Source organism: Bos mutus, chromosome 7 (genome assembly GCF_027580195.1).
Source record: "Bos mutus isolate GX-2022 chromosome 7, NWIPB_WYAK_1.1, whole genome shotgun sequence".
NCBI lineage: Eukaryota > Metazoa > Chordata > Mammalia > Artiodactyla > Bovidae > Bos > Bos mutus.
Window position 1 is genome coordinate 3200059 of NC_091623.1, and position 12533 is coordinate 3212591.

The 12533-nt window shown below is 43.8% G+C and overlaps 1 protein-coding gene, 1 non-coding gene and 1 pseudogene across 3 annotated transcripts in view; 2 read left to right on the plus strand and 1 right to left on the minus strand.

The window, feature by feature from the left end:
- C1QTNF2 (C1q and TNF related 2) overlaps positions 1-12533 on the minus strand; it is a 61972-nt gene that overhangs the window by 10566 nt on the left and 38873 nt on the right. Inside the window, exon 1 of one of the 2 annotated variants that reach the window (XM_005897509.3) lies at positions 11652-11804. The exons of the other annotated variant lie outside the window; for it this stretch is intronic. Coding sequence (XP_005897571.2) covers positions 11652-11771 — 120 coding nt within the window. The 5' untranslated portion in view covers positions 11772-11804. Of the gene's footprint in view, positions 1-11651; positions 11805-12533 lie in introns of those variants that run through there. 2 annotated transcript variants of the gene reach the window in all.
- Positions 66-168, plus strand: LOC138988745 (U6 spliceosomal RNA). The gene has a single exon (XR_011465000.1). It is a non-coding gene; the product is annotated as a U6 spliceosomal RNA (small nuclear RNA).
- On the plus strand, positions 5497-8809 carry LOC138988460 (glycine cleavage system H protein, mitochondrial-like; annotated as a pseudogene).

The window sequence follows — 12533 nt, forward strand, 5'->3', positions numbered from 1 at the left end:
TGGACAAGTACCCAGGCATCCAGACAAGTGAACTCTTGCTGAGTTTTTAAAATAAATATAGGTGCTCGCTTTGGCAGCAAATATACTAAAATTGGAACTATAGGGAGAAGATTAGCATGGCCCTTGCACAAGGATGACATGCAAATCTATGAAGTGTTCCCTATTTTTAAAAATATATAGCCAGCGGGAATTTATTATATGACACAGGGAGCTCAACCCAGTGCTCTGTGACAAGCTAGAGGGGAGGGATGGGGTGGGAGGTGGGAGGGAGGTTCAAGAGGGAGGGGACATATGTGTACCTATGGCTGATTCATGTTGATGTATGGCAGAAACTAACACAACATTGTAAAGCAGTTATCCTCAAATTAAACATAAATATATTTTAAAAATTTAGAATTACAAACTTGAGGAGAGCCCCAAGGGACCATCCAATCCAACCTGATTGGTTACAGAGAGGGAAACTGAGACATAGGCAAACTGACTTAACTGGACACCTAACAAGTTCCTGGCACTGTGCAAAGCTCTTTACTGGGATTATTTTATTTGAAGTTTACAATAAGCCCTACAAAGCAGTAAACTTACTGTCTCACTTTTCATCAGAAGAAACAGAGGCTCTGAGAAATGAAATGATTTACCCCAAATCACACAATTTGAGTTCTGGGGAGAATATTTGAACCCAAGTCTGACGGGCTCTGGAGACGATGTGTAATGTACTACACCTTGTTTCCTTCTCTGCTATTTCTTTTTTCTCCCTCTCTGATATATAGAAGAGGAAACTGAACTCAGAGAGGCGAATTTGCTCATGTTTATACAACTAGTTCGTGGCAGAAGTTATATTTGAATTTGGGTTTGGCTGACCCTAATGCCCAAATGCTTTCCATTAAGTCAGCATTTCTTGGATTTTTCTTCCTAAATATCCCAAATCATAGCAAGCACAGGCCAAAGCCATGCACAGCAATAGAGAAATTTCTTTGATATCTTTTTATTATATCATTTCAAACACAGACACACATGCCAAACATACACACATATATAAAATACGTGATTTGGAACATGTAAAAGTGATGCTTTTTCTCCCTCAGGATATTTGAGATCGACATTTGCGGGAAACTCCTGTCTTCTGAGAGGCCCGTACATGGCTTAGCCAAGGTGATTAGGAGCAGTCTTCTGAGCCCTGACATCCCACCATTGGGATGACCCTTTGGAATGTCAATGGGATGTTCCCAGGGGCTGAACCAAGAGATGAGGGTGCACAAAGCACCTCCCCCAAACACCATCAGCTCATTCCTGGCTTACAGCTGGCAAGCGCCTCTGCCCAGGTCTCTTGCTCCCCTGATGGCCATTTGCCTGCCCAAGCCAGAGGGATCATTTACAAATGTAGCTCAGCCACATCACTTTCTAGACAGTCTCACTCCAGTGGCTGCAAAGAGCAAATATTGGAACCCCTGATGCAGACCTAAAGGAAATGGCCCCCTGCTTCCATCCTAACCCAGGCTAGTCCCCTCTCTTCCTACACTCCCCTCCCCTTCAGGCCAAGCTCTAACCCACCCCTTGGTCTGCAAGCTCTGTTCCACCACCTTCTTTTTCACCTCATAGAGCACAGGGCTCCACCCCTCCTCTGGGGAGAAGGCTTGCAGAATATTTTACACATGGCAGATCCTCCATAAATATCTGTTCAACTGATAAGAAAAAAAAGTATTGGTCCTTCCTTATCTTTTATTTGCTTATTTATTTGGCCACATTGGGTCTTAGTTGCAGCATGCGGGATCTAGTTCCCTGACCAGGGACTGAATCCAGGGCCCCTGCATTTGGAGTGTGGAGCTTAGCCACTGGACCACCAGGGAAGTCCCCTTCCTCATCTTTAAAAAAAAAAACTCTCTTAGTTCCTAAATTGTCCTTGGTAGTGTGAGTTGAACAGGGAAGGCTGCATGGTAATTTTCCTGCCGAAGGGAAAACAATATTAGTTGGTTCAGCCCCTAAAATGGAATCATGAGGTGCTGAACTTGGATGAAGTTCTTCAGTCTGGTTTTAATTTGCTCAGTCCCTGGGTTCCTCATCTCTCAGTTAAGTAGTTAATGAATCATAAAGCCATGTGTTCTAGGAAAACAGTAGGAGCTAAAGGGCCTCGGCCTGAGGTCCACCGTCAGGACCTCCTCCCTGCTCTTGTTCATGGTCCTCAGGACACAACCCCTGCTTCATTCCCAAGGGCCCTCTATTCACACAGTGACCTGAGAAGGGCCAGCAGCGGGGACATGGGTCTCTCACTGCCTCTACCTGAATGTGGCTGCCAGTGCAAACTCCAGAGACACTTGTCCGGGCCTTGAGGCTGCTGAGTCTGAGTTTCGCACAATCTTCCTTGGAGACTGGAAGATATAAATTGTGCTCAAATAAATTTGACCTGTTAGATACCAGGTCACACTGACAGGTGGTGGTGGTGTTTCACTCAGTGCTAGTAGCTATAGGAAGCAGTCACTTAGTTTCCTCAACTATCCAAAGGGAATAACAGTATATTCAACTCATGGAGTTTGCGCAAGAATAATAGCTAATGTATTCAAAGCGTCTAGCCCCAAATGTGACACAGTAAAAAGTTCAGCAGCTGAAGAGAACTCTGAACTCTGCCTAACTGCCTTCCCTTGGAAGCCTTCAGATAGCTGCCTGCCTCATGCTTCACGTCTCAGGGCTCACGCCTCTTCAGAGAGGCCCACCCCTGCCTGTTTGCTCAGACCACCCTGCTCTTCCTTCCAAAGCACTTGGCCCAAGTTGTGATTATGTATTTTTTGTTTCTTGGCTCATTAACTTTCTGCTCTGTCTTCCCCCTAGAGTGGAAGGTTCAGGAATATAGAGGCCCTGCCTATCTTGCTCTCTGTTATGTCACCAGTGCCCAGAGCTCAGCTCAGCTGTTCAACAGCCTTGAATGAAATAGTCACTCATATGTAATAAAAGAGCAACAGGAGCAAAAGGATGACAAAGCCACACTTGGCCTCTGAGGGAAACCCAAGGAGACCACTGGTCTTGGATTCAGAAGAGGTGGGTGCCCGTCCTAGTTTTGTAACTCACTGGCCATGTGGCTTTGGGAAAGTCATTTCCTCTTAGTTGGGCCTCCACTTCCTCACCTGTAAGATGGACATCACAACCCTCACCCTGGCTGCCTTACAAGGTTCTTCTGAGAATTTAATAAGATAACCAAAGTTGAAAGCAAATCATGATACAAAAGTTAGAGCCTTGTTTAAAACAGTAACTGCCACCAACTGCAGCGGAACTAACAGCAGCACCATCCTGACCTCCCAGCAGAAGCCCCCGGAATGCTTCAGGGGAGGACACCTGACTCTGACCCGGCCAGGCAATTCTCCCTGTGTTTGCAGTTGAAAGAAGAGGGCTGGTGGTGGGAATGGGGTGGGGCTTGCTCGCTGAAAATTCGCTTTGATGGGAGTGAAAATTCCATGATGAAAAACATCCCATGCCCTCCCTGAATTCCAAGAAGCAAATTGGAAACAGCTTCTCTGAGAAGCTGAAGAGAGGCCCGATGGGAAGAGAGAGGAGCTGGCTGCCGATCCTCCCACAGGGCTCACGGAACGAGGTCTCTTTTTCCTCGTATCTGGAGACGGATGCCCATGTGGAAACACTGCAGCACCGAGTCTAAACACAAAGGATTAAAAGTCATGGGGCCCACTTGCCAGGAGACCTCCGAAAATATCTGATCTGCGGCTTTTTCCTCCCACCCTCTGCCCGTTTTTGGCTCAGTCTAGCACAGAGTCGTACACAACTAAAGCGACTTAGCAGCAGCAGCAGAGAATAAAAAGGATCCAGCCGCAAAGCGTGACCTAACGAGGCTTAGGAGCCAGATATCGCGAGATTTGCCTCAGCTGGAACTCTGACTGCACACCGAAAGTCAGCCTGGCGGGCACTGCAGTATGCCACCAAGTTCTAGTCTCTGACAGATAGAGCCAATCTCTTACACACCAATGCACGTGACATGTGGTGGGCGTGCAGCCCGCTCTCTGGGCCCGAGGCTGCTTCACATGGGACCTCAGCTGTTGGAGTCAGACTCTGAGGCGGCTGAAGCCAAAGCCGTCTGGTTTCAGTGCTACCCACGGCTTTCTCTGCCCTGGAGACCAAAGACCGTAGGGAGAGAAGCAGGCAGCTGATGTATAGGGTGTGAGGACGGGCGAGAAGGCCCGAAAGTGTTCAGCTTCTACTGAGTTCTGCCCTCCAAGTGGCCTTCCAAAGGGCTGCCCAATAGGAGGAGGATATGAGTCACATGTGTCTTTTTAATTGGTTTCACCGCCAGGTGAGAAAGATAAAAAGAAGCAGATGAAATTAATTTTCATGGTATTTAGCCCCATATATCTCAAATACCATCATTTCAACATGTAGTCAGTGTAAAAGTTGTTGAGGCATTTTACATTCTTTAATTACCACTAAGTCTTTGAGGCCCAGTGTGTATTTCACACTTGCAGCACTGGCCACTAGCTGTGGGTCCTTCTGCAGGTTACTTATGCTCCCTCCCTCATCCTCCTCCCCACTCCAAAATGGGGATGATAATAATGGTACCTACCTTAGAAGGTTTTTATAAGGATTTAACTTTCCTAGAGTAAGGCCTGGGATAGGGGAAGAGATATAAAAGCATTGCCTATTCTGTCCTTCTGAAAAGCAAACAAGGTGATGGATTTTTTTTTTTTTTTTTTTGATGATGGAGTTGAAACATGATACAGAAATTCAGACCTTGTTTAAAATTGTCACCAACAGAAACTGAATCAACCAAAAATTACCCTCACCTCCTCCACGAGTCCTGTGGCATTTCACCTGGAGCCTCTGTATTCTCCTAAAAATTATCCATTTTCAGGTGAGATAGTTTGTTTTTCTGTTTCTTGCTACCAAAGGAGAGTCCTATGGAGGCTTGGCCTTCACTCCTGCCATTCCATCAAGAGGGAAGAACGGGGGTGTCTGGCTTGGCCCCCTACCCCTGATCCATCTGGCAGGTTCAGGCTCCACAGAACAGAAATAGGGGAATCAGTCAGAGTGTTGATCTCATTAACTGACAGGAGGACTAAATGGGCTATCATGTATGCAGATACTTGGTACTGTTTCTTGGAAAGGATGCCTAATGGTGTGGCTTATTCTTATTGCGTTGGAGCCTAGACATTGGGGATCTGAAGATGAAAAGATGTGGGTGCTTCCCTTATAGGGCACATGGTCTGGTTATACTGAGGGTCCCACTGGCATACCTATGCCACCAGGCGAGAAACAAGCCTTGCTCCTCCTTTCTCTTTGATCTAGGCTCCCTTGAGGAGCATCCAGGACCACACAGAGGCAGGGGAAGGCAATTTGGGAACTAGTTGATCCCTTGGAACGGTATGGAAGGGACTATGTTTGAGGATTCAGGAACTAAGGGAGAGGAACAAAGTCTGTACTCTGAGGGGTTCGGGAGAAAAAACTGTTTTCCTTGACTTCCTTGGGCTTGCTGTTTTCCAGGAACTCACTTCCAGTCAGGCCATGATGGGCATTCAGGGTAACTTTAAAGGTGTGACACAATGCTAGCCTTTGAGAGCACATGGCTGAACTGGTGGTTAAGAAGTGGTTAACAGTCATTTTCTAGCTGTTTGACCTCTGTTACGTTATTTAAGCTCTCAGTTTTCTTGTCTGTGAAATAGGAAAAGCTATGTGTATGGTCTTATTTGAATTAGTAAATTTGAAAAAAAGCATGGTATAAAAATATTTATTGTTTTACTTTATATGTGAAAATTTGTTAAGAACCTTGCAAGGATATTCTAATAGGTGAGCAGAAATTCTAATGGGTAAGCAGAAATACCTGTCATCCTTCAGCAGGTGAGTATTGAGTTACATCAGTTTGAATTATTTGAGGACTTTAGGAATGTCTCCATGAATAATTTGATTGCTCATACCTCATTATAGAGTAATTGTGAATATTAAATAGGATCATTCAGTGAATAGCTCACAATAAGCCCTCAGTAATATTAATAATGGTATTATTCTGATATAATGATAAAATTTGAAGACAATGAGAGAGATAATGGGAGAAGGATAAACGAGCAGACCTGGGTCTGCTGTTTCCTCATCTGTAAAATGGTGAGAACAGTGACCTTGTGAGGAGTTGAACAGTTGTGAGCTTTGGGATAAACAGCATTGAAGGCAGTTGTAACAGTTGAGGGGGTTTTATGGCATGGCATGAATGCAAAGGTGCAGGATTTCTATGGGTGTACCCTACTTTAAACAAGGATCTAAAATTGCAATTTAGTCATTCAATGATCAGCTTTTTGTTGAGATTGCAATGTGCAAGGACTTCCGGCTGAGAGCTGTGGAAGATGGTCCTGCCACTGATGAAGTTATAATCTAGACAAGAGGTGACCAACTGGCTTATCAATGGCCTTATGCAAACCACAGACTGCACTGTGCTTTCATTCATTCATTTATTTATTTTTAAATAAACAATTTGAAATTGTTGCCAATATAAAATTTGGGAGATTTTATGTTAAAATCAAGATTTCAAAGTAAAATACAGAACATATCTAACCAAGGAGGTAAAAGGCTTGTACTTAGAAAACTATAAGACTTTGATGAAAGAAATTAAAGATGACAGAAACAGATGGAAAGATATATAGTGCTCATGGATGAAATAATTAATATTGTTAAGATGACTATACTACCCAAGGTAATCTACAGGTTCAGTGCAATCTCTATCAAAATACTAATGGCATTTTTCACAGAATTAGAACAAATGATTCTAATATTTGCATGGAAACACAAAAGACCCCAAATAGACAAAACAATCTTGAAAAAGGAGAACAAAGCTGAAGGTATCATGCTCCCTGATTGCAAACAATACTACAAAGCTGCAGTGTGGCTCTGGCACAAAAACAGACACTTAGATTAATGGAACAGAATAAAGAGCCCAGAAATAAACCCATACTTGTATGGTCAATTAATCTATGACCAAGGAAGCAAGAACATATAATGAGACAAAGACAGCCTCTTCAAACTTGATGTTGAGAAACTGAACCACTTTCACATACTATATACAAAAATAAACTCAAAATTGATTAAAGACTTAAATGTGGGACTTGCAATCATAAGACTCCTAGAAGAAAACATAGGTAGTATGCTTTTTGACATCACTCTGAGCAATAATTTTTTTAGTATGTCTCTTCAGCCACAGGCAACAAAAGTAAAAATAAACAAATAGTACTACATCAAATTAAAAAGCTTCTGCATAGCAAAGGAAACTATCAACAAAATGAAAAGACAACCAACTGAACAAGAGAAAATATTTGCAAACAATATATCTGATAAAGGGTTAATATCCACAGTATACAAAGAACTCGTACAACTCAGCAGCAAAACAAACATGCTAACAAAAACAAACCTGATGAAAAATGAACAGAGGACCTGAATGGACATTTTTCCAAAGATGGCCAATAGACACATGATGATGCTCAATATCACTAATCATCAAAGAAATGCACATCTAAGCCACAATATCATCTCACAGTTGCCAGAATGGCAGTTATCAAAAAGACAACATGTAAATGTTGGACAGAATGGGGAGAAAAGGGAACCCTTGTACATTGTGGACAGGGATGTAAATTGGTGCGGCCACTGTGGATAACAGTAAGGAGGTTCCTAATAAAATTAAAAGTGGAACTTCCATATGATCCAGAAATTGTACTTCTAGGTATTTATCTGAAGAGAACAAAAGCACCAATTTGAAAAGATATGTGTACCCTTAGGTTCACTGTAGCACTATTTACAATAGCCAAAATATGGAAGCAACCTAAGTGTCCATTGATAGATAAATGGATAAAGAAGATATAGAATATTACCAGCCATGAAAAAGAATGAAATCTTGACATTTGTGACAACATAGATAGACCTAGAATGAACACAGAGGATTTTATTTCACAAGAAATAAGCCAGAGAAGAAAATCAAATACCATATGATTTTCACTTACATGTGGAATCTAAAAAAGAAAAGAAAAACATAACGAAACAGAAACAGAGTCATAGACACAGAGAACAAACAGATGTTTGCTGGGGGGAGGCAGAGGAGACATGGCTGAAATAGGTGAAGGAGAGTAAGAGATAAAAAATTCCAGTTACACAATAAATAAGTCACAGAAATGTAACATGCAGCCTAGGGAACATAGTCAATAACATTGTAATAAACTTTATAGTAACATGATAACTAGACTTACTGTGATTATTTTGTAGTGGTAAAAATATTGAATCACTGTGTTAGACATTTGAAACTAATATCCTAAGTCAGTTGTATTTCAGTTAAAAAAAAGGTTTCCAGGCAGCCCTGCAAACGTGGCGCTGTGAGCAGCCGGTGCGGAGTGTTCAGGCTGTGGTCCGTTGCCTGCGCACCATCTCTGCACCCAACGTGCCCTGCCCACCATGGTCCTGGGGACCCCGCTCTGAAGACAGTGTGGAAATTCATAGAAAAACATGAATGGGTAACAACAGAAAAATGGTGTTGGATCAGTGGCAATCACCAGTTTTGCACAGGAAGTTTTGGGAGTTTATTGTAGTCTGCCTGAATTGGGGACAAAACTGAAAAAACCAGGAATTTGGTGCTTTAGAAATTGTGAAAGCTGTTAGGGAACTCTTTTCTCTTCTATCAGGAGAAGTAACTGAAATTAATGAAGCTCTAGCAGCAAATCCAGGACTTGTTAACAAAACTTGTTATGAAGATGGTTGGCTGATCAAGATGACACTCCATAACCCTTCAGAAATAGATGAACTAATGAGTGAAGAAGTATATGAGAAATACACAAAATCTATTGAGGACTGAAAATGGAACGCCTAAATAAACTAGTTTGAAACAAAAAAAGATTTCCAGCTGTTTTTCAGGATCTGAAGGACCTGGCAACATTCTGGCAGGGCACCAACTGACTGCCTCTTGGACAAGGTATTATGGCTGAACTGTGTTTCTCCAAAATTCATGTGTTGAAGTCTTAACCCCTGGAATCCCAGAGTGGGACTGTACTTAGAGACAGGATCTTTAAAGAGGTAATTAATGTCAAAGTCATATTGATGAGTCCTAATCCAATATGACTAATATCTTTATAATAAAAGGAGGTTAGGACACAACACCCAGACCAAGGGATGACCATGCGAGGTCACAGTCAAAAGGTAGGCATCTGCAAGCCAAGGAGAGAGGCCTTGGAAGAAATCAAATCTGCGATCACCTTAATCATAGACTTCTAGTTTCCAGAACTGTGAGAAAATACATTTTTGTTGTTTAAGCCATCCAGTTGTGTTACTTTGCTAAGACAGCCCTAGCAAACTAATACCAAGGACGTACGTTCTTCAGTGTCCAGTCCTCACCACTCCTAAATGCTATGCATCCTGTTCACTTACGTATCATGCATGGTCCCTGTTGGCATATGAGTTTGCAACCCCTGATCTAGAGGAAGAGGGTATTCTCCATATGTGTTCTCCATATAAGTTGTGTGTTTCTATTTCAAAGCTCTCGTGTTCATTTTCTCCTTTCATTTCCCCCAAACTTCTAAGAGGCTGGTTCTGTCATCCCCATAGGCAGGAAAGAATACAGAGCTCAGAAAAGTGAACTCATTTTTCCCAGGTCAAAGCTGTGACAGAACCCAAGCCTTAACTAACTGGACAGCTGTGTGTGTGTGTGTGTGTGTGTGTGTGTGTGTGTGTGTGGTACAAGCCAGTTACAGCAATGCACAAGTCCAAAGGAAGATTATTTTCTTGAAAAAATATTTGGCACAGGATTCCCTTCACAAGTGAAACCTAGATTAGAACTTGATTAACAGAAATCTGACTTATGCAGCAGTTTATCTCACGGAGGCAGTGCCAACTTGGCAGGCCTTTGACCTGGGGGAAAGTGGGGGAAGCTATGAGTAACACAGGGACTGTGCTGCCCATAATGAGCATTTGGGAGTAGAAAGCATCAGAGCCTGGGACTGTGGCAGAGAAGGTCCAGTCATCTATGTCCAGTCTGCAGGTGAAGATGAGAGGAGGAACAGCAAGACAGGGAAGAATGGAGGGATGTGCAGAGAAAGAAGTAACTTCCTGGGGGAACTCGCTGAATATCTGATGGAGGCGAGTGGCTTTCAAGATGCCCCAGACTTGTGAAAGAAAATTCATTTGTGTAATGCCACACTATACACAGGAACAAAGTATATGCAGATACAGAAAGATGAAAAAGCAAGTTGCAGCAGGGGATGTCAAATATGCCTTTTCTTTGAGTTAAACAAGAGATAAATAGAGATGTATATCTATATGTATGTATATATAGACAGATTTTATATATATAATGAAATTTCTGCAAGGACACACATCTTGTTAAAGGGCTTACCTCCCAGAATTGGGAAAGAGTATGCGGGTTTTTACTTTTCAGTTTTCACCTTTATATACTGTGTGAATTTCTTAAGATAAATGTTGTTAGTTTTGTGTCATTTAAAACAAAAGGTAACCCTAAGGCTTGAGGATTGGAAGATAGGCAAGGTTGTGTCCTTGCTAGGGAATGTGGAGAAGTCAGACATCTGGCGAGAAAGGAAGCGTGTGTTGCACTGGATGTATTAGCATGAAGGGCAGTAGGGAGGGTGTGAGAAGTGTGGAGGGGTTGCAGAGGGGCAGTTGAAAGTGGACGTAATGGATATGATTACCAGACAACAGAATGAATCAGAGGAGAGCTGTGTAGGTGGGAGGGCAGAATGGAGGAACAGAGAGGATTTTGAACAATGCTAGCTGAGCATCAGCTTTGGGTTGACAGATATAGGACAGTTGCTGCTGGTTCAGTGGGGTCCCTGGGAGATGGCAAGTCTAAGGAGGGGACCCTTGAAGGATTCCACACAGGGGAGTTTTTCAGTCAAAGGGAGAGGAGAATTGCACTGAGGTTGTGCAAAGTACTGACCTGAGCTGCGAGGCTGCAGGGGGGCAGTGCCGCTGTTTAGTTGAGAGGAGCAGTCCCAGAAAGGGGCAGTGGCAGTGGGGATGGAGAAATAAGAACAAAGTAAATAAGACAAGGCTTGGAGAGAGGCAGTGGGGAGGGAGAGTGAAGAGCGTCGTGAAGAACTGAGTGCATATCTCAGCTTGCTGGTTGCATATCTCAGCTTGCCCATCTGTATGATATATTTAATTAATGCAATGTCAAGAATCAATGAAATAATGCACTTGATAGGTAACTATGATCGTTAGCTCAGGTATTGGGTTCAGACTTACCAGGGTTCAAATCCTTTTACCACCAACGACTAGCTGTGTAACTTGAGCAAGTCGTTATTGTCTCTGAACCCGGTGCCCCTTCTGCAGGTGGGCATAACGTGTTGTTATGGAAATGATGCTGGCAGGGCCTGGCATAAAATAAGCGCTCCACAAACGGTCGAGCTATTACCATTACTATCAAGAAAACCACTGAGCACAGATCCTGCCACAGGCTCTGTAAGCGCTCAGTAAATGTCAATTCATGTTGTAATTTATAAGGCAGAGGACGAGAGCCAGGAATCCGGGGGTTGCCCGGCCTGCTTAAAGGGGCTGTTGGCGGTTCCCTCCCTCGTACTTCCTATCCCCGCAGTCACTGCGTATTCTCCCCATCCCTGCCCGCACTTAATGTCCCTGCCGGAGGGCGGCGGAGGTGCGGGCTGGGCGGACCGCGTGTGGACACTTACCCTCACCGCCGCCGGCCACGTCCAGGGGCGTCTGCAGCCACGAAGCTCTGGGCCGTCCCGCCTCCCGCTGCTGCAGCTCAGCCGGCGCCCGCCCCAGGCATACTTTTCCCATCCCGTCATGGGCGGGAGACTTTTCCACCCGGTCACGTGGGCCGGCCCTCAGAGCGGCCGCGCGCTCTTGGGCTTTGGTTGGAAAAACCTTTCAGCTCCTGTGACAACTTGATTGTGTCGATGGATCGTTCTGTGCGTAGAACTTGTCAGTGCATTTGAAGATTTCTGTGCAGAAGAGTGATCCTTATCCAGGCGTTTGCAAGGGTGTGGGTATGTGGCACATGTCTAATGAGGCCTGTGTGTGAGCATGCATCTCGCTGTGAATCTAGGAGTACTGTGGACGTGACAGCTTATAAAAGAGTACCTTTCTATGTGTACTGAATGTAAGGGTGGTTGAGAGAGATTATGAATTACGTGTATGTGTTTAGCTGTATGTGTGTGTGTGCATAAGAGCATGTGTCCAAATATACATTAGGGCTATGTCTGCACATACACATGCATATATCCAAGCTTGCAGCTTGGTGTGCAACAGAAGTGTACTTCAGTTGCGGTATGTACACACTAGTGTTTGGATTTCTATGTTGGGTGCACGTTTAAATGTATGAGTAGGCAATAAGTGCTTATCAATGTGTATGTGTATGATACTGTGTGGCACCTGTTTGTGCAGTGTTTATATGTAAATGTACCTTGGTGTGGGTTTTGTCCAGATGTGACTGTGCGCACATACATAATAATGGTTGGGGGCCCCTGTGACCCCACCCTCATCTCCCTCCTCCCCAGAGGATGAGGCTTCACTGGCCTCACTAACTATCTGGCTTAGCCTCAGGTCCT